Genomic DNA, 26376 nt, shown 5'->3' on the forward strand with positions numbered 1-26376 from the left:
GCAGTTGAAGCCAGTTAGTTCACAACTGTGATGTCCCATCACAGTTACCCTCACTTCTGCATTCCTGCCAGGGACCCTCTTTCCTCCCTATGATCTGACGGGACCATTAGTGAGTGATTAAGGATCAGCACTTTAGGGTCATAGCGTTTGAGTCTAAGGAGATCCTGATTACAGCCCAGTCACCTCCAAGCTACTTTAAGTGGGATTACCCAGATTATGGCTCCTCCCTCCCCTATATGCACAAACCAAGGAATCACGGAACCAGCAATGTTTTTTATTTAAGGCAGAGTTGGGGAAAGGCTATGCCCCTCCACCCCTCTTAACCTTCAGTCCTATCCCAAGTCAGGCACTGGGACCTGCTGAAAAGGCTAATGAGGGCCTGAAATGAGGGTGGCAGGGTTTATGGACCTTTACCTCAGAGAAACTTCCTTTCAGCTATACTCTCACTCCAAGGATTTAGGGACCTCTAGATGTCATCTAAAGGAAACACTGCTGGGGAGGTGGGGGAATGTACCCAGGATTTACCCTTCCGTGAAGACTCTAGAGGTCTCTGGAAGAGACTAGCCCTCCCAAGGTAGGGGAGGGCAGCCCCTCAGATGGGGTAGGAGAGATGACAAGGACAGAGGCTAGAAGATCTCTTGAGAGAAGTCTTGGCCAGCATAGCTGTGCCCTCATACAGGATATGGGTTGTCCAGGACTGCCACTCCTGCTGCCACACCACCATCAGCATGCTCGATGGCTTTGGTTCGAAGCAGATGGCCCACGTGCTTGTTTATCACAAGTGTCTTTCCTTGCCTACAGAGATGGAGGCAGGAGACACACAACTCTGTTACCACCTGGACTCAGCCCCCAAACTCAGAACTCTTCACTGGTCCCAGCTAAGTAGAACATGGGTGACTACCTTCAAGAAAGTGCTAGGATTCTAGAGTCAGATTTGGGTTTGAATCCTAGCTTGGAAGTTAATAGCTCTGTGTCTCTGAGCAAATTACTTCACCTTTCTAAATATCAATTTTCTCAATTTAAAATAGGGATAATAGCTCTTACTTTGCAAGATGGTCATGGGGATTAAGTACTGCAGGAAAAACACTTGGCATGGTGCCAGGGTCACATTTCATTTGCCTTCTCTACCTCTCTCAAGATGGCTAAGGTGGTGTTGGGGATTGGTAGGAAGGGGCTGGTGGACATGATGCAAATGGTAGAGGGGGAGGTTATAGAGAGGATAAACTGTGCTACCCCTGTCTTGCCCTGACCTTGGAGTGAGTATTTTGCAGGAAGTAGTATAAGGGACCAGGAGCTGTTCCATACAAATTCCTGAGTCCTCCTCTCCTGATTCTTTAGTGCTTAAATCCAAATGCAGGGGGCTAGGAGCTTTGGTGGTGCAATGGTTAAGTGCTTGGCTGCTAAATGAAAAGTCAGCAGTTTGAACCCACCAGCAGCTCTGTGAGAGAAAAGGAGAAAACACCTGGCGATCTGCTCTCATAAAGATTTCAGCCTAGGAAACCCTATGGGGCAGTTCTACTCTGTCATATAGGGTCACTGCAAGTTGGAATCAACTTGATGGCACTTAACAACAATGACATGAAAAACATTATGTAAGCAAATCCAGGGGGTCATTCAGCTTTTCAAAGACACCAAGAAGCATCTAGCTGGCCCATCCTACCTTTCCCCAGAATCCCCAGTAGCCTGAGAGCTGGACCTAAACTCTCTTCTAGTTGTAGGTTAGCAATCCATATTCCCAGATCCCTCTTAATACTACTTGAAATTTCCTTTATAGTTGCAAAACACATCTCATCTGCACTTCATATGATAACCCTCTGAGGTGTGTAGGTCTTGGGTCGCTGGTCTCATTTCATAGATAAAGGAAACAGGTGCCACAGCCAAGGACTGGCAGAGCTAGGACCAAAGCCCAGGATTCCTGACTCCCTGTCCAGTGCTCCCTCCAGACTTGTCTGGCTGGCATTTTGGCATGAAGTAATAGGAAGAGTCCCTCCTGATTGCTCACCTGACATAGACCCCAAAGATGCCCAGTTCTGAGATGCACTGGACCACCCGGGGAGGCCTGCCAGGCCGTAGCAGGCAATTCCCAAAAGGCTCTGGTTCAATCTTTTCCATGAGGATGTAGGAGGCCCTTTCTTCACTGTCCTTCAGCCGCTCCAGGGCCTGCACCATCTCTTCTCCATACAGGTTGTTACCTGCAATTCCATTGGCTAGTCACCCTGGACCTTCTGCCCATCCCTGCCCCCCATGCCCTCACTTCTGGGGCCATGTAGGCAAGTCTGAGTGGGCTACTTGTCAGCAGCCTCGGTTCCTGACATCAGCTCAGTGAGGCCAGTGCAGGTCTGGTTACCAAGGACAGAATGTCAGCCTTGGCAGGAAAGTCCTTACTCATACACGTGAACATACATTCCACCACACCGTCCTGCCCTGGTTCTCCTCCTACCTATCTACACGTTTCTTCTCAGCCTCCATCACTGGCTCCTCTCCTCATAAATGTTGGGGTTCCATAGGAATCTGTCCTCTACCCTTGTTCTCCACACACACACCTTTTTCCAGGGAGACCTCTTCCATTCCCAGGGCTCCAGCTATATCCGGTGAGTTGTTAACTCCCAAATCTTCAACTCAAGCTCCCTGCTCTAGACCTTGTATGGCTCTTTCACAGGCTCATTACTTCTGTTTAAACCTTCCCCTCCTGAATCTTCCTGCTGCCAATCAGGTGAAAGGCATCTCTGAGCCGTATTTAACTCCTCCCTCTCCATTACCTCTCAGATCCACTAAACTCTGACAGGTCTCTCCAAATAGTGCTCCACACTGTTGTGGCCCTAGCTCAGGTCTCTTCATCGCTTTTCTGGACAACCAGCCTTCCATGGTCTCTGTCACCAATGTCTCCCCTCGTTCCAGCCCATCCTTGACTGTGACTGAAACATGGATCCTGGAGGTAGCCCTTCCCTCCTTGAAACTCTCTCACAGCTTCCCACTATCCTCAAGATAAAATCCAATTTCCTAACATATATTCAGTGCCTTTTATTACCAGGTCACAAACCATCTTTCCTAGCCCTAACCCCTGCCTCCTCCTGTCTCCCACACTGCACACCAACTTCACCAAAAAAAAAAAGAAAACCCATTGCTGGCCAGTCAATTCTGACTCAGCAACCCTATGGGACAGAGTAGAACTGTCCCACTGGGTTTCCAAGGAGTGCCTGGTGGATTTGAACTGCTGACCTTTTGGTTAGCAGCCATAGCACTTAACCACTATACCACCAGAGCTTCCCCAGCCTCACTAGTCACTCAGTCTCCAAACACAATGCTTTCACAGCCCTGTGCCTTTGCTTGTGGTTGTTCCTTCTGTACAGAATGCTCTCCCCACTTTTGCACCTGGGAAACTCCTGCCCATCCCTGAAGATCAAGATCAAAAATCATCTTCTCTGGGTCCATGACTCCTGCCCTCAAAGAGTTTTATACTAGGCAGGAAGACAGATATATATCCATCCAACCTCTTAATAAATATTCCTCTACCTGCTTCTCCACAGTCCACCCACAGGTACCTCAGACAAAACTGGTCCACATACTCCAGTGCTGGTTAATCAGATTCCCCTGTGCTCCACAGCATGCAGTCACAGGGTTGCCTGGGACACTGACCACGGTGTGGGTCTGTGTCAGTTTGTATCCCTCCAGAGCCTGCAACTGTGCCATAGCAAGTACCAATCAGTGCTGGTGAGAGCCTGCTAGCCCCCCTTCACTGAACAGCCCTGCAAAGGGGTAACTACCTACCTCCTCCCTCCCTCTGGGGCTTTAGCACAAACTGGTTAGGGGCAGCAAGGGCCTCAGTGATGGCCTGGTCCCCTTCTTCACCCTGGCAGGAGGCAAGAAAGCAGTCACCAGCGGTCTTAAAGCCAATGAGGCAAGAGCAGGAGGCGGTACAACCATAGCCCCTTCAGGCTGGATGATACTATCTTGGATGTGACCCCTATCTAGTCCCCTGCAGCAACAAGTGCAAAGAGAACAGGCCTTTCTCTGTAAACAACTCAGGGCTCTGCAGCAGCAGGCCTGGAAAGGGTGCAGAAATTTCCCAGATCTTACAGTCTGCCTCAGTCCCTTCCCCTGGTTACCATTCTTATCTCTACTTTTGCTGAGGGCGCTTACAATGGATTCCAGCTCCCATCCTCCCATCATGAGGCTGCCCCAGCCCCACCTACCCCAGGCCTCTAGTGGTCCAGCCCCAATGCCAGCTCCAGCCTCCCCAGCACATTGGGCTCCAGGTCCTTGCCACCTAGAAGGCCTGAGGTAGGAGAAACGGGCTGCCCACGTACCATGTCTAGTGAGTAGAGGCCGGCAAAGGTGGCACGGAGGCGGGCCACGGCCTCAGGCTGGCCAGGCAGCAACATCTCCAGCACGCCCATCCTGCTCAGCTCCTGCTGCACCTTCTTAGTCCCAGCCAGCTGGGTGGCAATGTCCGGGCACTTGACAGCACACGACCTCTCCAGCAGCAGGCGTGCTTCCCAATTCTGCACAGGGAAGAAGATAAAAGCAACTCTACTTTATTTCACTTTAGCTGACCTTGAGTGAGCAGCCATCAGGTGCCAGGAATCATGCTTTATATTTTCACATTCATTATCTCCAAGCATCACTGCCATCCCTGTGAGGCAGGTGTAATCCCTCCCGATCTGCAGGATTCTTACCCTCAGCAAACTCAGTTTAGCACAATGACTATAACCAAAAGCAGAAAATGACAAAAGGTTTATGAGTGTATGCTTATGAACTCAGCTTCCCAGTGTTCTCCAAGTAAAATCCAAACTCCTTCCCATGGCTTAAAAGACCTTGCAGGATCAGCCCGTCTCTTGTCAAACTCATTTCATGCCATCTCTCCGATCCCCACTCCCATGTTCCAGCCACACGGTCTGTCATTCCTCAAACACACAAACCTCATTCCCTCCTCAGGGCCTTTGCATCTGCTGCTTTTCCCTCTGCCTGGAAGTCTCTTTGTCTTAGTTTTTCCCATGGATGGTTGGATCCTTCTTATCCTTAAGTCTCGGCTCAAAGTCATCTTCTCAAAGAAGCCTTCCCTGAACCTTATTTAATGTAGGTTTCCCCACAGTTCTCATTTCACCCTGTTTCATTCCCCAACTAGGAAAAACAAAACAAAAAAACATTTTTCTCTTTTTGCTTACTCTCTGGTATCCATCTCCCTGACCAGACTATGAGCTCCGTAAGGACTAGACCCTTGTTGTCTGTCTTGTTTTCTGTGGTACCCCAGTGCCTAACACAGTGCCTGGGTCTTTGTAGGCACTCAATATACACATATATATATATAGTTATTGAACAAGGTGAAATCTGAGTGGGTCCTGAGGACAAGTGAGACTCATAGGGAAAGTACTGAGGGTAGCAGAACAATATACACACAGGCCTGAAGGTGTGTAATCACAGAATGACTGGTATGGTGTGCTAAGAATTTAGGGTGTGAGAGGCAAGGGAATAGCAGAGGATCAGTCCTCGCAGCTCTGGTCCTCATTCTCAGGCACCAACGGAATGGTCTGTCCTTGGCTCCTGCCCACAGCGGTATCAAGGCTGTGGCCTAAGAAGCAAACCCCCATCCCCATGCTGTCCTTTCTATGATATAGCTAGTCCACCTGCAGCACCTCTGCCTGGTTTTTACCAATAACCCCAGGTACCTAACTACTAGGCTGGTGATCCAGGCAGAGTCACTATGGCCAGAATATCAGCAATAAACCCAGAGAAGTACCCCATTGTGATAAAAGCAGGTAAAACAAAACCCAGATATAGCAGTGACTTGCCTGTTATCACCTAGCAAGTCACTGAGTTTTGTGGATTTGACTGCCACGTTACAAACCTGGTCTGAAATTTCCAGTTCCCTAAAAATGTCTACCTCTTTATGCACTAACTTCTTTTCTTGTTATCATACCTCTGCTCTCTTTTTAAGTCTTCTTTGGCCCCTTTCTTCAGTCCCCCTGCCCTGGAACTTAGATTCATTTTTCTCAATGGACAGTTTTCTTCTGTAGTCAGCAAGTTCACACCACTGCTAACAACTTCTCCAGAGGAAAGGGCCTTCTACTGAGCTGCCCTGTATAGAACTGGGCCTCAGGGAGAATTCTACGTTCAAAGAATTATAGATCTGGAAGGAGCTTCCTTGATTTTCTTCTTTTTTTTAGTGTAGTTCTCTCAGTTCCCAGAGAGTGAAGCTGAATCCCATATAGGGCTATGGTCACAGAGGCAGAGCAAAAGGCTCATGACCCCCAGGCCCACTGCTCATGGTATTTCCCAAATTATTTCTTCCTTTACCTTCTCCCAACTGAAGGCAGGCCTTTTTAGCTCTGAACGCTGTGGACATTAGGGGCCGGGGGGAGAAGAATGATATGCCAGGAAGGCCACTGGACTAAGAGTCAGAATGCCTGGGAACTCTCTCTGGGACCTTAGACAAGCCCTTGTATATCTGCAAACCTTGGTTTCTCCATCTGTGTAATAGAGATAATTATACACCACGTGGAGTAGTTATAAGGAGTAAATGAAATAATGGATGTGGAAAGTAATTTTGAAACTACATGGTAGGATAGCAAGATAACATGGTATTATCAGTACTATCATTAACATGAATGGGACAGATGATAAAAACTTTCTGACTCAGAAAATTTAAAGGAGGCAAGAACTGGCAGGAAGGAAATGGTCAGTGGTGTGCTGGAACTGGCCTGACTGTATACATCTCTTCCCAGCTCTGTCCACAGATGTTAATTTGGGTAGCTTGAAATTTGCTGGGAGTATTTACATCATAAAAACCACCAAATGCTACCAACTGGGGCTTTTCCCCTCAGAGGGACAGTTGTTAAGCATTTACCAGCATACCACTGGAAACAGTGTGAGTGGCTGAAGTACTATGGATTCCTGAGGATTCAGATTCTGGAGGACAGTGTGTTTGTAGAGAGTGAGAGATAGACTAAGCTTGCAGGAGGATACGTGGTTCAAGCAACAAGTTCCCTGAGGAAGAACTGAAGCCAGGGCCCAAGGAGAAGCCCAGGTTGTTGTGACACCTGAGTGGGGTCTCTGTGGAGCTCTAGTGGGTCCCAGGAGGCAGAGAATGGTCCAAGAGAAAATACCAACCTGTAGACTATACTGACTCGGTGTGTAGCCATCACGGAAGTAAACCACAGCAACTTCCTGGCCATCCCTAGAACACAGAATGGAGAAAGCTGCTGTGTGAAAAATTGTAGCTGATGTTTCCAGTGGTTCAATCTATTTCTGGGTACATCAAAATAAGTTTGGCTCCTCTGAAAGTCAGTCCACAGGGGTAGCCTGGATAGGCATTCACGGGAACCAGTAGAAGTAGATACTTGTCTGAACAGTGCTTCCACTAAAAAAACACACAGGACTGCAGTAAGGAATGTCTAGACTGTTGAAGAAAGGGGTGCTTTAGAATTCTGCAAATCTACAGGCATTCTAGGAAGGTCAGAAGGGAAACAAGCAGGTAATCAGAATTGAATGAGGTGAATTCAAAAAATGTGGGCTCATCATTACTGAACAGCAGAACAAATATTTCCATGTTTAGCAAAAAAACCACTTGTATTTTCACTGCTTGAAAGAGCTGAAACCACGCTGAGAATTAGAAAATGGTAGGGGTAGGAGTGAGGGAGGTGCAAAATTAAGAGTCTAATTAAGACATAGACTGTCTTTTTGCACTTCTTCCCCTTTTCTTTGACCTATTTGATGTCTGGCTTATCTATTTAAACTGGAAAGGAAATTAACTACTTTGTTTTGATCTGACAAAAGCACGGTTTAAAAATAATAAGTGATATTGTGAGATTACATGGAGGTTGTACATGGAGCAATGCTACCAAAATATGTGGCACCAAAGCCACCTTGTGGCAGTCCCTGGACGGAAGGGTACGGCCTGGGCTGGGGCATAAATCAAGGCCCCTTGAAGTCTTGCCTGAACTCAGAGAGTGGCACCTAAATCAATCACAGAGTGAGGTGACTGCTCCTCTTCCTCCCTGACTGCCCAGCCTAACAGCCCAGGCCTGATGTGACCAAGAAAGGGAATAAAACTTTGGGTAGCCTGGACACATATGAAAAGCAAGTTTATCTTTAAGAATGCCCTTATCCAGATGTCACCAGCTCTGATACAACCCTTCAGAAGCAGAGCTTGGCTAGCCTTCTCCAAAATTTCCAAGGAGGATGGAATATTTCAGAATTCACACCTAAAATTCACAGAGAAGGAAACAGCCATCACATCTCTCAGGAGAAAGGATAGTTTCTGGCAAGAAGGTGGCACAATGAGGTTCATAAGTCAGCACTCTATTGGGTCCTTCAGGAATGCTCCCTGACTACTTACACAAACAGCCTTCGATCTTGGTCTAGAGACCCCTTTTCAGAGACATCTTCAAATCTTCGCCGGATTACATGGATGTTTCTGGGAAAAGTAAGAAAGTCAGTGGGAGTGGATGTTCTGTTCTGAGTGTCCCTCCCCAACCCTAGGGCCAGATCTCGAAGCCCCCCTCCCTTACTTACCTGGCCAGTAGCTCATTCTCTATGGCACGCTGATCAAACACATTCCTTTCCTTCTCTTGAGCAATCAGCAACACCAGAGCACTGGGGAAAGAGCACAGGTGGCCTGAGGCTGATACAGAGCTTGGCTGTCTTCTGTCCCATACCCCTTAAGAATGAAAATGAGAACACTTCCCTGAAAGAGCAGACATTTCAGAATGCAGGATTGCCTCAGGCATACACACCTGAGGCTACAACACATTATTTCCTGAAAACAGGAAACTTGACAAAATGGAGCCATCCTTGCTCATTCTCCAGTGGGTAAATATTGTTATCATGTCAATTTTCTATGAAAATTAAATTTTAGATTTAAAACCATCTCAAAAACCCAAGAGGACATTTTCTTAGAATTTAACATAATGATTCTAAAATCTGTCTAGAAGAACAACAGGTAGGAGTATTGAAGAATATTTTGTAAAAGAGCAATGCTGGGGATCAGGGACCAATGACCCTATTACTAGATGGCAAAACATGTAATAAAAAAGTGTGATTCTTGCATAAAACATTAGAATAACTCGATGGAACCCTACAGAAAGCCTATATAGCCAAATATAAATAAGACATTATCTCCTGAGACCTCCCAACACTTCTGGGATGTACACAGGGCCAGATCTGGTCCCACAGTGTGGATGGGATCACTAGGGCTTACCTGGCCTCTTCTCCTCTGCTTAGCCACATGTTTCTTAAAGATGCAGGTGCTCAAGAACCCAGAGAAAAGCTTATGCCAAAGAACTATCTGTTGGTTACCAGCCAAGCTATTTTCAGTTATCAAAGATAGGTCCAGCCCCCACCAGACTCACTTAGGGCCACTACTCAGCAGTACCAAATTCCATTTTCCCTGTAGCAGTAACTGCTCTGTGCCTGTGGCTTCTTGCTGAGATTCTTGGATGCCCAGATTTTGGCTTAGGATTCTCATCGTGGATTCCTCACCTCCTGTACCTGGCCTCTTATCCATTTGCCTCTGCTTCTCCCTACCTCAGTTGGACCCCTCAGACTAAACTCTGTCTGCCTGACTCCTTTCCACTTAGCCAAAATACAGGTCCTAGTATACCCCCTGTCTCAGCCTGCCTGTTATCTCATGAGGTCAGAAGTGACGTTAAGCCAAGTCTTTGCTCAATGAGTAAAGGAGCTGGGTATCTGAAAGACAAGCTAGAAACAATGTTCTCACAAGCCACCTTGCCCTGAGAGTCCTGAGAGCCAATGGCCTTGCTCTTCACTTTGTCGCCTGATCTGCCAGCCTCTTGGTTGGAGATGTGTGTGTGTGCGGGAGGGTGGCACTTGGCCCAGGCTGGCCCATCTCCAAGAAGGGGTGGAGGAGGAAGGAAGGCTGGAGGCTGTAGGTTAACGTGGAACCTCGTGCTCCAGCTAATTAAGTCAGCCTGCTACCTGCCAAAATGCTCTTGGCCAGACCCAAAAAACATACCCTACCATCTCTTGCCTTCACTTCTGAGCAATTTATTGGGGTAGGGCTAGGAAAGTTGTCAGCTAAGGAAGATGAAGTGGTAGTAGTACGCTGGACTGAGTGAGGGCTCGAGTCTTATTCCTGGCTCTGCCAGTGATTTGTCCCTGTGTCCTTGGGGAAGTCAGTTTCCTTCTTTGGGCCCTGATTTCTCCATACAAAATAAGGAGGTTAAACAGATTAGTAATTCCCAACATTTTACCAATCAAAGCCTCTTTTTTCATTCTTGCTCATCCCAACGACAAACCTTGTTTTAAAAGAGTTTGTCTAAATTGAAATCATAACTTATTTTCTAATCTTCCTTTAAAAAATTTCTTAAAAAGCATGAGATAATTGATGAAAATGCATTTGTTCTACAAATGCTTACACCTTAGTTTTTCTGTCTATACTACGGGACCATAGCTCTTAGAGGCAGAACAATGGTAGAGAACACAAACTTTAGAAGCAGACAGACATGAATTCTATACTTATTAGCTGTGGGACTCTGGGCAAGTTACTCAACCTCTCTGAGCCTCAGTTTGCTCTTTTGTAAAATAAAACTGATACGTATTAAATGATCACTAGTATTAATGTTATTATTAAACTGGAAAGTGACACACAATCATCCTAATGAAGTTTTTTGTTTTTCAAATCATTTTTCATGTCTGTGATCTCATTTAATTCTCACTACCACTGTTTTATAGGTCCCTACGTGGCACAAATAGTTTGGGCTTGACTACTAACCTATAGGTTGGTGGGTTGAATCTACCCAATGGTGCTGCAGAAGAAAGGCCTCGCTATCTGCTGCCATAAAGATTACAGCCAAGATAACTCTATGGAGCAGTTCTACTCTGGAACACATGGGGTCACCATGAGTTGGAACTGACTAGGCTGCGACAGGTTATCAATCTTTTAGGGATTATTAATTCACCCATGTTACAAATGAGGAAACCGAAGCTCAGAGAAAAGGACCAACCAAGGTCATGTGCTGGGTCAACAGAAGAGCCTCTCTGACTTTCTAAATTGGTGGAAGGCAGTCTCAGCTCAGGAGCTCCACAGTTCCGAACCACCAGTGCCTAACACCGGGCACACAAGTCTTTTACTTTTGTTCACTGCCTGGCTGGAGAAATCATCTGCAGCATTTGTCCGTCAGCAGTTCTCCAGCTGACCCATCCCCTGGTTTCACTCTCTTAAAATACAACCAGACCAAAAGTTCTACTAGATAAGCTATTTGTCTGATGATTTCTGAATGGTCAGAGTCTGAGGTTTCTTAGATCTTAATGAGGCTTAAGTGAGCCCAGGGAGGTTCTCTTAGAGACAACAGAGTGATTAAGAATGCAGAGTACTGTGTTGGCAACTCCTGTCTGGAAGGGAAATGGGAGGGTAGAGAGGGTTAGAAACTGGCAAAAAAAGTCATGAAAGGAGAGACTGGAAGGAGGGAGTGGGCTGACTCATTAGGGGGAGAGTAAATGGGAGTATGTAGTAAGGTGTATATAAGTTTATTTGTGAGAGACTGACTTGATTTGTAAACTTTCACTTAAAGCACAATGAAAATTATTTTAAAAAAAAAAAAGAATGCAGAGTACTCTCCACCAAACTGTACACCTGAAAATGGTTAAAATGGCAAATTTTATGTTGTGCATATTTTACCATAATTAAAAAAAAAAAAGGCAGGTTCTGGAAAGAAGTGGACTCCTGGCTCTGCCACCATCTTACCACTTGACCTTAAACAGGTCACTTCACTTCTCTGAACTTAAGTTTCTGGGAGAGATGAATAGTACCTACCTCAGGAGGTTTGCTGTAAGGATACAATAAGATCCTGTATGTAAAGTGCTTAGGGTAAGGCACTAATGAGAGCTAGCAAGTGCTCATTAAGTGTTAACTATTAATGTTTTATTAACAGTGCAATAACTGTTAGTAGAGTGGCCCTTCATTTATCTGGAAGTCACTTAGCAACTTCACACGTCTGGAACATAGTTGAAAAATAGGAAGGAAGCAAAAAATGCCTCTAAGCACTTAAAACAGGCACCACAAAACCCCTAACCTAATTTAAAATTTTTATATTTATTCATCAAAGAGGCCCTCACACTCTTTAGACACAATCTTAACAATCCTGATAATTTCCTTTCTTATAAATCAGAAAGGAGGCATAGAGGTGGGAGTGGAGAATTCCAAACTGTAGCATACTGACAGCAGTAAGAAGTGAGAGCTGATAGTAGGGAAACAGAAAAACTGTGAAGAAAATGAATGAGAATTTAAAGCCTAGCCATCTGGGGCCACTGGTGTAGGCAAAAAGCTTCCCATGCCCCTCTGATCACAGGTAGCACCTTCTGCATTACAGCAACATGCAACCACTGACAATCATAATGATGGCCTCCAGCCAGCAAGAAAAGGTTAAATTATAGTCTGCATCTCCTATTTAAGAAGGAAGCTCAAAACTCCAATAGAATAACTTGGACACTTAAAGGTATAAGCTTCCATTCTTAGAACAATTCCCTCATTCCTTAATGATACCAGCAAATAAGAAGTTGCAGCACCCACTAGCGCTGAGCCCAAAGCAGGATACGGCTGACACTTTCTTGCCTCCTTACTTGGCTGAGCCGTAGAGCTCCCAGGCTTTGGCAATCCCCAGGGCGAGTCCCTTGCTAGGATTATTGGAGAGGATCTTGGCAGCTTCTGTGGTCTTACTCAGGACATTGAGGACATGTCTGTTAGAAAAGACAGGTCTGGTCAGTAGCTGGCAGGCCTGGAAGACTCCTCTGCCTGTGACTTCACAGACACTTACAGGAACACCACTATGAGAATCAGCTGAGCACAAAAAGCACCTTACCATCATGCTCCTGTAGGATCCACTTCAGGCTGGAACATGTTGGGCTGCCCTAACTCTGGCGCCTGGTGTATGTGCCCAGGGACACCCTGAGATCCTGTGACTCTACTGCACTCCTGCCTCCCGATGAGCTGGAGCCCCCTCACCCTGGGCCCCTGGGTGCTCTCTGGAATCTTTCTGCAGACCATCTGGAATCATAGCGACCTAGAGCACCACTGCTGGCCAGAAATGGATACTACAGGGTTCAGCCCTCGGGTGGGGAGGCCCTGCATCCCTCCCTGCCTTGGATTCTGACGTCCTTTCAGGTCCTTAAACATGTCGAGCTCTTTCTTACCTCAGGGCCCTCACAGATACTGTTCCCTCTGACTGGAACTCTAACTTGTGTAATGAGGGGGCAGGACTAGATGAAACCTGAGGTCCCTTCTTTCCTGGACATGCCAAAGGCCTAATTACAAGTGGAAACCATGCTGCAGAGGCAAACAGGTGACCGGGGGCCCAGGAAGGCATAGTCAGAGCTGGAAATCAGAGGCCCAGGCCAGGCTGTTACCCCACAGGTATGCCCAGAGCTGCCCAAGGGACTCACCGGTGCACAGCTGGGGTCCGGGAGGCCAGGCCCCCAAAGCTGGCAGAGATGGTGTTGATTTCAATCTGTCTCAGGGATGGGGAGCCATGTGCACTGCACTGGAACATGTAGTCTGAGCGGTTCAGGCCCAGGAACACAGTCTGTAGGGGAAAACTGAAGGCTGAGGACATCGACCCAGGGGCTGACTCTGAGCACCTGGCCACAGAGCAGACAAGTACTGAGAACTCTATGCAGAGCTTCGTGGCACTGGCAAATGCTCCCAGACCCAGGGGAAATCATTCTTCTGGTCATCCCAGGATTGGTCTCTGATGTTTTACAAACCTGGTGGAATCCAGTGAGTAGCAGACTCCCATTAGCTCAGGGCCTGGGCCAAGTTCTGGTAAAAAAACAGACATGGGAGGGGCAGATCCTAAACTGGGGTGGGGTAGGAAATGGTTACCTGGGCAATGCCCTCTTTCAAGATTTGCTTGTAGATATCAAAGAGACGAGCAGTAAAGTCATCCCTTTTGATGGTGCTGGAGAAGGAAACATACCGTTTTCCAAGCTACATGGGACTTTAAAGGTCAAGGGTCCCACCCTGTTCACTGACTCCTGAATTATCTCTGGGTCTCCCAGCCAAAATGTGGGACCTCCCCTCCATGCCCTGCCCAGGGATAGTAGAGAATAGTGATTAAGAACCCACATCTGGAGCTAGATGACCTGAGGTCAAATCCCAGCTCTTCCACTCACTACTAGGCAACCTCAGAGTCACTTCACCTCTCTGGGTCTCAGTTTTTATATGTAAAGTGAAGAGGAAAATAATCGGATTTATATCACAGAATTGTGGTGAAGATTAAATGAGATATTACATGTAAAGAATTAAATACAGCGTTTAGTCCCAAGAAGAACTAAAAAATGTCATGTGACAGATTCTATATTATTCTATATTTCAATAGCTCTGATGGTTGGCAAGCTTTCTGGATGACCTAACATTTAACTCCCCATAGCTTCCCCTAAACCCTGGGCCCTCCCAAGACAAGGCTTTAACTTATGCCCCATTAGGATTTTTCTGACCCAACTAAACATCCTGTTTTTTTGTTTTTTTAAACCATTCTTCATGATGTGCTCTCCTTAGGGAACCCTTCCCTGCCTGGGCCATGTCCCCCGGTTATGTGCTTCACACCTTTGTGGACCTTCAATAGCCCTGATCACAGTTACAATTCCCCATTTTATTTGTGTGATGATGAGTGTTGTCTCTCCAATTTGACTACAAATGGCATGAGGGCAGGACCCTGTCTGTGCTGGCTCATTATCATAGATAGCCCAGTGTGTTGCTATGACATGGGACATGTGGTAGGGGCCCATCCAGTATGGTTTTGGCGGGGCCTCAGGAAGAGGCACAGTGAGAAGGAGCCCAGAGGGAACTAACACCACACTTGCTGCCTCTCAGGATTCCGGGCAGACTCTGCATGGTTGCTTAAGCCTGGTTTGCCCGCTCGCCTTTTACAGGGACTCAGCCTACTGCAGCCTAGCGAGGGGGCCATGTAGCTCAGGCTTGTCCTGAAGTTCCTCTGCTCTCTAGCCAGCTCTTTCAGGGGGTCCTTCCCAGCCCTTGGAGAGGAGGACAGTAGTCCACAGCTGGGCTTCAGCCTCTAGGATGTTGAGACCCAGTCCCTTTTCCAAGGAGGTTCCTCTTCAACCCTGGACTGTAGGCTGCTCTTCTAACGTGTGCTCCTGGGGCTCTTCTCCCTTGGGAGCTTTGTGTGTATGTGAGTGGAAGGAGGAGCAAGGAAGGCAGGGGTTACAGAGATGGGCTGCAGGGAGGGTCATGCCACATAACCAGGTTGTTAGGAAAAAGGTCATAATCCAGAACTGCTGGCACGAAAGCCAGGCCCAGTTTGAGAAAGATCTGGGGTGAAGGTGGTGGTGTGGTTCACACATTCATGACCAATGGAATTTTCAGCTCCGAATCAATGGTTTTCAAGCTTCTTACCATTAATGATTCCTTTTCATATCCACTTTCACACTAAGAGGCTCATTTTTAAAAGATTTTGTTTCTAACAAAATGATTTGTTTTGAAAAATTAATCAAAGACATGCAACCACCAGAGTCTCAACATAGAATTCTAGAATAAGGCAAAAAAACTTCTCTCGCCCCAGGGTCTGAAGGAGAAAAATAAAAAAAAGATTAAGGGAGATCGGACAGAGAGAATAAATGGATAGGGTGAGTTATTTCAGGGGCTGTTTCCTCATGCCCTGCGTGTGGCCCAGTCTGCACCCAAAGATGAGAAGGCCTGTGGTGGCAAGAAGGGGTCACCACTCAGGAAGAGGTGAAGGGAATCTGATTTAAACCCAGTAACTTTTCTTGCCTTTTTTGCCCCTCTGGAATTAGGGAAAATCTCAGGCTGACCTTCCCTAATTCCAAATGGAAATTCCAGTCTTCAAAGCAGAGGATCGAGGATCATGAATCACAGAATCACAAAACATCAGCGCCGGAAGGGACCCCAGATTTAGGCTAACCTCCCCATTTTACAGGTGAAGAAATTGAGGCCCAGAGAAGGAAAGAAGCCAGGACTAGAAGACCACTCTTCTGACTCCTAGTCCACTGCTTTTTGTTCCTCCTCCAATCCACCAAATTAGCTGCCATAGCAACAGCCAGTCCCTTGGTTTTAGCAGCTCCCAACCCCCTGAGCCCCACTGCCCAGTACCTGGAGAGAGTTTGCTCCAGAAAGGCAGCATTCTGGCTGACAGCATCCACCAGCAGGTTGAAGTCCATCTGCACAGCATAGGCCTGCTCCAGCAAGGCAGCGGGGACCGGTGAGGGGAACAGTGTGAATGGGGCATAGCTCACCACCTGACCAAGACAGAGTTGGGGCAGGGGTAGAACACCTGTGAATGGGCTGTCTTCCCGCACACGTAACCCTGTGAAAAGTTTAGCCTACATTTATTGAGGACACATCAACTGCAGGATAGTGGTTGCCTCTGGGAAGCAAGAGAGGCGAACAGGATGAGGAAAGGTTACAAAAAGCTTCTGGACTCTGTGGTGTTTTATCTCTTTACACATTAAAAATAAAAATTCAGAAAAACACTAAAGCCATATTATCAGAGACAGGGACGGCAGAGAAACTGATTAAAGCGTGCGCATTTGTTCCAAGAATTAAAAAAAAAAAAAGAAACAATCTTTGATGATTACCAGGGAGGGAATGGGTGGGGATGGAAAAACACTAAATAGACAATAGATAAGTAGTAACTCTGGTGAAGGGAAAGACAGTATACGATATTGGGGAAGCCTGCACAACTTGTACAAAGCAAGGTCATGGAAGCTCCATAGATACATCTAAACTCCCTGAGGGACTGAATTGGTGGGCTGAGGGCTGTAGGGACCATGGTCTCGGGGAACATCTAGCTCAACTGGCACAATATAGCTTATAAAGAAAATATTCTACATTCTATTTTAGTGAGTGGCATCTGGGGTCTTAAAAGCCTGTGAACAGCCATCTAAGATACTCCACTGGTCTCACCACTTCGAGGGCAAGGGAGAATGAAGAAAACCAAAGATACAAGGGAAAGATTAGTCCAAAAGACTAATGGCCCACAACTACCACAGCCTCCACCAGACTGAGTTCAGTACAACCAGATGGTGCCTGACTACCACCACTGACTGTTCTGACAGGGATCACGATAGAGGGTCCTGGACAGAGCTGGAGAAAAACATAGAACAAATTCTAACTCACAAAAAAAGACCAGACTTACTGGCCTGACAGAGACTGAAGAAATCCTGAGAGTATGGCCTCCAGGCACCCTTTTAGCTCCGTAATGAAGTCACTGTTGAGGTTCACCCTTCATCCAAAGATTAGACAGGCCCATAAAACAAAATGAGACTAAAGGGGCACACCAGCCCAGGGGCAAGGACGAGAAGGCAGGAGGGACAGGAAAGCTGGTAATAGGGAACTCAGGGTCTAGAAGGGGACTCAGGGTCATGTCGTGGAGTTGTTATCCAACGTCATAAAACAATATATGTACTGTTTAATGAGAAGCTGGTTTGTTCTGTAAACCTTCATCTAAAGTGCAATAAAAAAAATCAGAAGCAGAAAAACCACAAAAAGTTATTGATCACTTATTGTATGTAAAGCACTGTTTTAAATACTTTACATAGATTTATCATCTCACTCTATGAGGAAGATACTATTATTACCTTCACGTAACAGATAAGGGCATAGAGATTCAGAAAGGTTAAGTAACATGTCCAAAGATATATACAGCTCGTAAGTGGACCTGGATTTGAACCAGCATGGTAACTAAATAACACACACACACAACACACACATATGACTACGCATACATGCAGCTCCTAGTCGGCAAATATCCAAGCTCAGGCACCCTCCCCATGTTAGGAACTCACACCCCTGTCCTTTTGCCCTCTGGTTGGGGAGAGGGAAGAGCCCTGCTGGTAGGGCTGCAGGAAAAGTGAACTCTGGCCTGCTGAGGAGAAGCCAGGTGTGGTTCCCCCCAACGTTGGACATGGTGACTCAGGTTGACAGGCCTGAAATTTAGCTGTATTCTGGGTTCTTTGGACTTTGGCATAGCTGAGAAACCTAAATACCATTGATTCTCAACAATAACTGAATTAGAACTTGGTTAAAAGATAAGATGACCTTGTGACTTGTATTACGAAGCATTCCTGAGTCTCATCTTGGAGTTAATATTAGTTTGTCATTATGGTAGTCCAAGCTTGTGGTATAAAAACTCAGCATTTATGTTTACTTTAAAAATATTATCACTTTGAATGGATAATATAAACACGATGCAAAATTCAAACGGAATAGAAGGATACACAGTGAGAGGTGTCTCACTTTCACCCTGTCACCAGTTCTCTTCCCCACAGGCAAATGATATATGTGTCTCATATATCTTTCTAGATACCTTTATACTGACACTTATGTATACATATATTTTTTCTCTTTTTCTGTACACATAAAAGCATACTATGCATATATTGCCCTATCCTTTGGTTTTTAAATATTTCAGACATATTCTCAAATAAGTTCAAATAGACCACTCTCATTTTTTCAAATGGCTGTGTACTATTCCAGTCTTTGGACATACTACAATTTATTTAATCTAGCTTTCTGTTGATGACCATTTAGGTGGTTTCCTTTTTTTGTCATTACAATCAATGCTTGAGTGAATATCACAGTATATGCAGAATTTTGTCTGTGAGAAGATCGGATGGATAAATTTCTAGAAGTAGAAATGTTAGTAAACTAGGGTAAATCCATTTAAAATTTTGGTAGATAATTCCCAAATTGCCCTCCTCAGCATTGATCTTAAGACAAAGCTGAGGAAGGGGGCTGGGAAGAGTACGGTTTATTCAGCCTGAAGCCTTTATAAGTTAGACTGGGAGTTACTGCAGATTATGCAAGAAGTGACCTAATACCCTGGGTAGATGTGGGATGATTATGGGGCGTTTCCTTGGCTTTTACACTCAGAGATCTGCCTCTTCCAACAAGACCCATCTGGCCTGAAAACCTCCTAGTGTTTTCTGCTAAGACTTCCCTCTGCCTCTGCCCTCCAGGACTCACTCTCCCCACCTGAATTGGGGATCAAGAGCGTATAGCTCATACAACCGCTCTCCACTGTCCACGAGGTAAAGGCTGAAACACAGTCTTCTCACTTTTGATACAGACATGGACAAAGGGTAATATTCCTCTACTATAAGAAAAACTATAGCACGTGCATGACAATAGACATTCTGCTTCAAAGTCAGAGAAGCAATAGGGAGTGATGGGAATTGTGGTAAACAGACCTCACATCTCTTCTACAGGGGACTGCGGTAACTCTACTCCAGCCAATTGTTGCCATGCAGAAAAGTGGGCCAAGGTTGCCAGACAATCTGATTTTTCAAAAGAAGCTGAATATCTACCTATATATATTTAATGTTGGCTCTTACTTTTAAAAACACTAGTGAAAAAACTGTTGACAACGCTTGACTCTGGGGACAGAAACAGAGTGGCTGGAAGAAGGAGACTTCATATTGAATACCCTTTTGAATTTTGTACCATCCATGTATTACCTATTTAAAAAGAAAAAAGAAATTAACACCCTAAACACTGCATGAGGCAAAGAGGATAAGGTTTATACTCCTCCTCCCCCGAATCCACTGCCTCTTGGCTGTCTGACCTTGACCTGCCTTCTTTCCCACTATACCCACTTATGTATCACGTTTCAGCTGCCTTTTCTTGAACATTTTTTGCCTTTTTCTACTTTTGGACCTGCTATGCTATTCCTTTCCCCCATTTGTCTTTTAAGGACTAGTTCAAATATCATGCCTCTTCTCAATCTTCTAATCCTAATAAACTGTTCCTTCATCCAGGTATCCTATACAGCATCCTGGGAGAGGCAGCAAAGCACAGCGGTTCAAAGCATGGTCTCAAGAGCCAGGCTCCTTGAATTTAAATTCTGGCTCCGTAGATTACTCCACCATTTAAGTAACCTTGGGAAGTTACTTAGCCTCTCTGGGCCTCATTTCCATTGTGGTTCAGGATTAAGTCATTTAATGTATCCAAAGGGTTCAGAATAGTGCCTTGTACATATTACTCAATAAATGATAGTTAATTCTGTGTAGCAGGCTGCCTATGTTTCCTCATAGAATTGACATTATTTAATTTTGTCTTATGGTACATTCCCCAATTAGATCATGAGTTTAAGGCCACAGTCCCTGGCAAGGTACAGGAGAGCTTGTCTAGTATATGCCGCTGATTCTTTTTTCTTTCACTTTTATTTATTTTGTTGTAGTTGAGAATATACACAGCCAAACATACATCAGTTTCTACAGGTACAATTCAGTGACAATGATTACATCTTTTGAGTTGTGCAACCATTCTCACCCTCCTTTTCTGAGTTGTTCCTCCCCATAAACATAAACTCACTGTCTCCAAGTTCCTATCTAATCTTTCGAGTTGCTATTGTCAATATGATCCAATATAAATAGTTCTTAAAAGAGCATGATGCTTAAGGCAGACATTTTTAATTAGTTAAGCCAAACTATTGCTTGGTTTTAAGAAGACTTCAGGTGATATTTTTGATTTAAGGTTTAAAGATTATTTCAGGGCAATAGTTTCAGGGTTCATCTAGCCTTCATGGCTCTGAAAGTCTGGAGTCCCTGAGAATCTGAAATTCTGTTTTACATTTTCCCCCTTTTGATCAGGATTCTTCTTTGGAATCTTTGATCAAAATGCTCAGTGATGGTAGCCAGGCATTATCCAGTTCTTGTCTCATGGCAAAGGAAGGAGTTGTTCATGCAAGCAATTAGCCACACATTCCATTTCCTCCTCTTATTCCTGACTCTCCTTCCTCTGTTGCTCCAGGCAAACACAGACCAATTGTTGTCCCTTGGATGACTGCTTGCAAGCTTTTAAGACCCCAGGCACTATGCAATGAACTAGGAGGTAGAACGAAAGCACTAAACACATTATTAGGCCAATTAACTGGGATATCCCACGAAACCAGGACCTAAACTTGCAAACTAAGGAATCAAATGAGTATTTGGTTGTACATAAGCAGCCTCTGCAGATACTCTTTTTCTTTTGTAGTTGTTGTAAATATGACTATCACACAACTTTTGTCATTTCAACTTTTTTCCCCTTTATTCTTTTTTTTACTAAATAATTTTTATTGTGCTTTAAGTGAAAGTTTACAAATCAAGTCAGTCTCTCACATCATTTCAACTTTTTACAGGTGTACAACTTATTGACAGCACACACAATATTCAGCTGTGAGCCCTACTCTTAATTAATGTGATTTTTTTATCACCATAAACCAGGACTCAGTACTCCATAAGTAATAACTCCTCCTTTCCTCCTCCCTCGTCCCCGGTTAACCACTAATAATGTTTGGTCTCTATACATTTGCCTTTTCTTGTCTTTTTATACAAATGAGGTCATACGATATTTGTCCTTTTGTGATTGACTTATTTCACTTGGCATAATGTCTTCAATCTAATATGCTTCTCTGTGTAAAAAGTGGGGAAAGAGAATATATATTTGTTTGTGATAAATAAACCATCTGGAGGGACACCCAAGAAGCTAAAACACAGGCTACCTTCAAGGCAGGAAAACTAGGTGGCTAGGCAATGTGGGAGGGAGGGCTGCTTTACTCTGTAAACTCCTGTACCCTGTGAATTTTGAACCATGAAAATGTCTTCCCTAGTCACTAAATAAAGTTTTTTTTTTTTAATTTTTTTTTTAAGGATAAGATTTTTAAAAGATGTGGTTTGGATTCAGCAGTACGTACTATATTTATGTATCAACCCTAGAGAAACACTCACAGGTGCCCAAACAGATATGTACACAGATGTTTCTTGTAGAACTATTTGTAATCATAAAAACATTAGAAATCACTCAAGTAGCCATCAGTGGAGAAAACTTAAAACTGTGGTGCAACCACACCCAGAATACCTTGCATCAGAACTAGGCTGACCCCAGAGGAAGGAGTTGGGGAGAGTTCTAAGGCAGCATGTTAAATGAAAAACAAAGAGTCACAGAATAACATGAATGATGCAATGTATGTTTTTTTAAAAACTGTATGTTCCTGTGTATACATATATGTGCACATAAACTCACAGAGAAAGACCTGGAATGATATACAACAAATCAATTACAGAGAAAGTAGTGTGATTAGGGCAGTGGGTTTGGGGTCTTAATAAATAATAGCTCACTGGGCAAAGTCCTTTCTAAAAATTAGCTCTTCTAATTCTCTTACCAACCCAATAACGTAGGTAAGAAGAAACTGCAGCTGAGAGAGGTTAAGGAAATTGCCTACGTCACACTTCAAATCCCAGATTTTAATTTCACTACTCTAGCACATTGCTTTTTACTTTACATACTTCTAAAGATCACTTTGGAGCCCTGGTGGTGGTGAAGAGCTCGGCTGCTTACCAAGAAGTTCGGTAGTTTGAACCCACTAGCCGCTCCTTGGAAACCCTATGGGGCAGTTCTACTCTGTCCTATAGGGTTGCTATGAGTCAGAATCGACTCGATGGCAATTGGTTTGGTTTTTGGTTTTTTTTTTTTGAGATCACTTTTATTTACAGAAAAAATAAAACAAAAGAGATGGGCTCCTGCCCTAAAGGAGCTGCTCCCAGCCTGGCAGGGGCCAAATAGGTGGCTGTGAGATCCAGAGCAGTGTGACTGGTGTTGTGGGGAGGGGACAGTGGGCTTACGTCCGAAGAGCTCGGCTTCTGTGATGTTCTCATCAGCACTCCCTCAGCCAGGGCCCGGTCCACGGCCTGCCGCACCAGCTCCTCCAGCTGCTGCTCATCCTGCAAGAGGCTCCCCCAGCCGGTGGCCATCCCAGCCTGCAAAAGACAGAGCGAGAAGGGCATGGTGACAGATGGCCTGAGGCCCGGCAACCACTGAAGCTGGCTAGGGGATGGAACCCACTAGCCACGCCATGGGAGAAAGATGTGGCAAATTGCTTCTGTAAAGATTACAGTCTTGGAAGCCCTATGGAGAAGTTCCGCTCCGTCCTATAGGGTTGCCGTCAGAATTAACTAGAAAGCAACGGTTTGGTTTTATGGTTTAGCATCCACCCCCAACATGGTGGGACCCTGGCCTCTGTTACAGGGGACAGGGTAATACAGAGAAGTGAACACTGGCTGGTTCCAGCTCTTAAGAACTTCCATATGTACACAACAAAACGCTTGACAAAGCATTCCCATTGCCACTCTTATTTGATTCCTAATACAATGAAGGCATTATTCTTACTTTAAAAGTAAGGAAGTAGAGGCTCAGAGAGGTGAAATGACATGCGCAGGGTAATGATTGGTAAAGCCTGGGCTTAAACCCGGGTCTCTGGACTCCCAGCCCAATGCCCTTCATTAGATAACACGGCACTAATGTCACATGTGATTGGGGCAAGTTCCTTGCCCTCCTAGAGCTGCAGATACTCTACCTGTGCAACAAGGGGAATCGGTGGTTTCCAAACCTGTCTGAGCATTCTGGGGAGCCTGGGAAAGAATACAGTTTCCTGGGCTGCACTCCAGAGATTCAGATTCAAGAGGCCTGGGGCAGGGCGGGGGGAGGTTAAGCTCTGTATTTTTAGCAAGCTCTTTGGGGATGGGAACCACTGCAGTAGATTATTAATTTCCCTTCTAGCTCCAACGATCCATGCCAGCAAATCTCAAATTCCATAGGTGAAACCCAGGGAAAACTAGGTGCTCTTTGTGGAATACCATGGAGGTGAATCCCTCCTTCAGATTAACCAGAAATAAACTTAATAGCAGAAAATGACTACATTTTATGTAGGAACATCCATCTTCACGGCACCAAAAGACAGAAAGTATTTTTGAGAAATCACATTAGAAAGAAAGAAAATCTGAAATTCAAATGTCAAATGTAATAGGAGAGTCTGACTGGCTTCCCAGACCCATACAGGTGTACCAACCCACACCTTGAGGATACTCAATTTGCAGCAGGCCCCAGAAGCTTGAGAAGACGTGGATAAAAAACTGGAAATGCCGGCCATTAATTTTGTTCTGCCCTAATGTTATTTTATTTTAGGAATAGAACTTGGCAGCTTAGCTTAGGCAATGTCAGTGGTCCCCAAGAAGAGAGTTAGAGAAGGATGGGTGACCTCTGTTACATTCAGTTCTGTGCTCTGAAAGAGGGCAGAACAGGGCATATACTGGTTGTGAAGTGCACAGGCCTCAGCACAACGTTTGGAAAGAATAAACACGTGATCTCAAGAGGCTCCTGACAACATTCCTGTCAGGTGAGAGGTGGATAATGGCAGAATCAATTTACAAGGAGGCTCTGGAGTCAGACAAACCTGGGTTTGAGCCCCTAATAATGTTATTTCCCTTATAACTAAGCTTACTGTGTGGATTAAGTGAAAAAAAATTTTTGTGTGAACTTGCTGAGCACAGTGTCTGGAGCTCTATACATGGGAGCTTTCCTATTTTTGGCTGTACCCACTTTACAGGTGGGAGGGGACTTGTCAGAGGTCACATAGCCTGACGACAAAGCCAGGACTAGAACTTGTGACTCAGACATTAGAGCAATGGCACCCTCCATTAGCTTTCATCTCTCCACAACTCTGGGATTCCAACATCTCTGCCTGCTGTTGGGCTTTTGTTCATTTTGTAAACATTGACTGGCACCTAATGCCAGGCCCCTGACTAAGTAATGGAAACACAGAAAACGATAAGACATAAAAATAATCACTATGAAAAGTGCTAACTGCTACAACAGAGAGGAGCTGAGAGAGCACTGAAGGGGGATGGTGCCCAGGAGGGGCGCAGGCTTAGTAGAGGAAGGCTTCACAGAAGCAGTCGCGTGTGTCAAACACTGGAAGATGAGTTCAAACTCCACATGTGGAGAGGAGCAGAAAGGCATTTGAGGTAGCACAATTATGTGTGTGCAAAGGCATGGTCATCTGAAATAGCAAGAGGTTTGCTACGGCGGGTTTGTAGGACTCGGGGAGGCTAGATGGTGAGCAGTCTTCTGGTTTTCTACCTCTTTGACTACTCTTTCTTATTCTTATTCCTTAAAGCAACTCTTCCTCTGATCATCTCTTAAATATTGGTTCCTACGTGGAGCCCTGAAAACCCTGCTGGCATAGTGGTTAAGTGCTCCAAAAAGTCAGCAGTTTGAATCCACCAGCTGCTCCTTGGAAACCCTAGGGGGCAGTTCTACTCTGTCCTAGAGAGTCGCTGGTTCAGAATCGACTTGGTGGCATTGGGTTTTCTGTGTTCTGTCGTGGGCCCTCCGTTTTTCTCAGTCTACGTATTCTTTATGGACAAGCTTAGCCTTTCTTGTGGCTTTATTTCTGTTTTGCTGATGACATCTGAATCTATACCTTCACACCAGTCCTTTCTGGATGAATATCTCACTGCTTACAGGGAGTATTCACAAAACCAGAAGAGATTTGTTGTTGTCTCTTCCTTAAATTTGCTCCTCCTCTGATGAATCCCACCCAGGCACTCAAGCCTTGCACTTCTCCCCTACATCCCATCCACCTCCCAAATCCTGCGCATTCTGTTGCCTAAATATACAGTACCTTGAATTCCTCGGCTTCTCTCCATCTCCACTTACTACTCTAGCCCCGGCCACGAGATTCAGTCAGGTATCTTCAGTGACCAGGACACATTAGCCTCTCTCTCCCTTCCAGGCCTTGGCACATCTTTTGTCTCTCTTTAGAACAGTGTACGCCTCACCACTCTTGACTGGCGTTCGTGATTTAGTTCCAGAAGCCATCCCTGTTCTTCTCTGCCCAGCGCTTCTCCTGTCCATTACTTTTCCCTGTACCGTGGGGGTCGTGCTTGTCTTGATCACTTCTCCACCTCTAGCGCCTAGATTGTACTCAATGAACGTTAAATGAATGAATGATGAATAAATTGGAGGCTGGCGCCAGGTTACCAAAAGCTTTAAAACGCCCACAAGGAAACTCGGTCGGACTTCATCCAGAGGGCGAGGCCAGTGCCTGAATGAGGCCCGGAGCAACGACACGATCACATGCCCAAACCTGCCCCACTTGGCCCGCACGCTCACTCCCACCCAGGATAAAGTTTGGTCCTAATCGCTCCCAGTTATTTTTTCTAAAACTCCGGCTCTGGTTTCACCGCACAGTGCCACTGGCCCGACCGGGAGTCAGATCGGGGAGATCTGGGATCACCAAGCGCCAACCCAACCCCCTAGCCGGTCATCGCTTTCCCGACCGTGCGATGGGATGGGTTTGAGCTACGCGGTTTCCCAGCCTCCGGGTTTCTATCTCCAGCCAGATTCCTCCCTCACGTTCTTCCTCCCGAGGAAACATGACCCTGGCCGGCCACCGTTGCAGCGCCCCCACCTACTCGTTCGTCGTCCCGCCGTGCGCCGTACTCGGGCCCCTCGCGCCGTTACCCGAGGATCAGCGGGTGGGGCCTCGGTGCGATCTAGTGCGCGTGCGCGGACCGCCCCAGCTGGGCAAAAAGAGTAGGGCGGGGAAGAGACCTATGGGAGCTGGT

The 26376-nt window shown here is 45.6% G+C and overlaps 1 protein-coding gene across 5 annotated transcripts; it reads right to left on the minus strand.

The window, feature by feature from the left end:
• Window positions 1-253: 253 nt before the first annotated feature.
• On the minus strand, window positions 254-26302 carry GSS (glutathione synthetase). Of its 5 annotated transcripts, none has more exons than XM_010591631.3 (13): window positions 26224-26302; window positions 22594-22728; window positions 16082-16227; window positions 13835-13910; window positions 13396-13535; window positions 12577-12693; window positions 8512-8592; window positions 8336-8413; window positions 7108-7174; window positions 4308-4502; window positions 3769-3850; window positions 2003-2192; window positions 254-795 (listed from the first exon to the last, which is right to left on the minus strand). In XM_010591631.3, the coding sequence occupies exons 2-13, from the start codon at window positions 22720-22722 to the stop codon at window positions 672-674; spliced, it is 1425 nt and encodes a 474-aa protein (XP_010589933.1). In that variant the 5' UTR covers window positions 22723-22728; window positions 26224-26302; the 3' UTR covers window positions 254-671. The 5 variants fall into 5 exon arrangements, with proteins under 5 accessions (XP_010589933.1, XP_003411720.1, XP_010589934.1 ...); XM_003411672.4 differs by having other exon boundaries at window positions 26220-26292; XM_010591632.3 differs by lacking the exon at window positions 26224-26302 and adding an exon at window positions 25431-25893.
• Between the last annotated feature and the right edge of the window lie 74 nt (window positions 26303-26376).

Source organism: Loxodonta africana, chromosome 24 (assembly GCF_030014295.1).
Source record: "Loxodonta africana isolate mLoxAfr1 chromosome 24, mLoxAfr1.hap2, whole genome shotgun sequence".
Taxonomy (NCBI): Eukaryota; Metazoa; Chordata; class Mammalia; order Proboscidea; family Elephantidae; genus Loxodonta; species Loxodonta africana.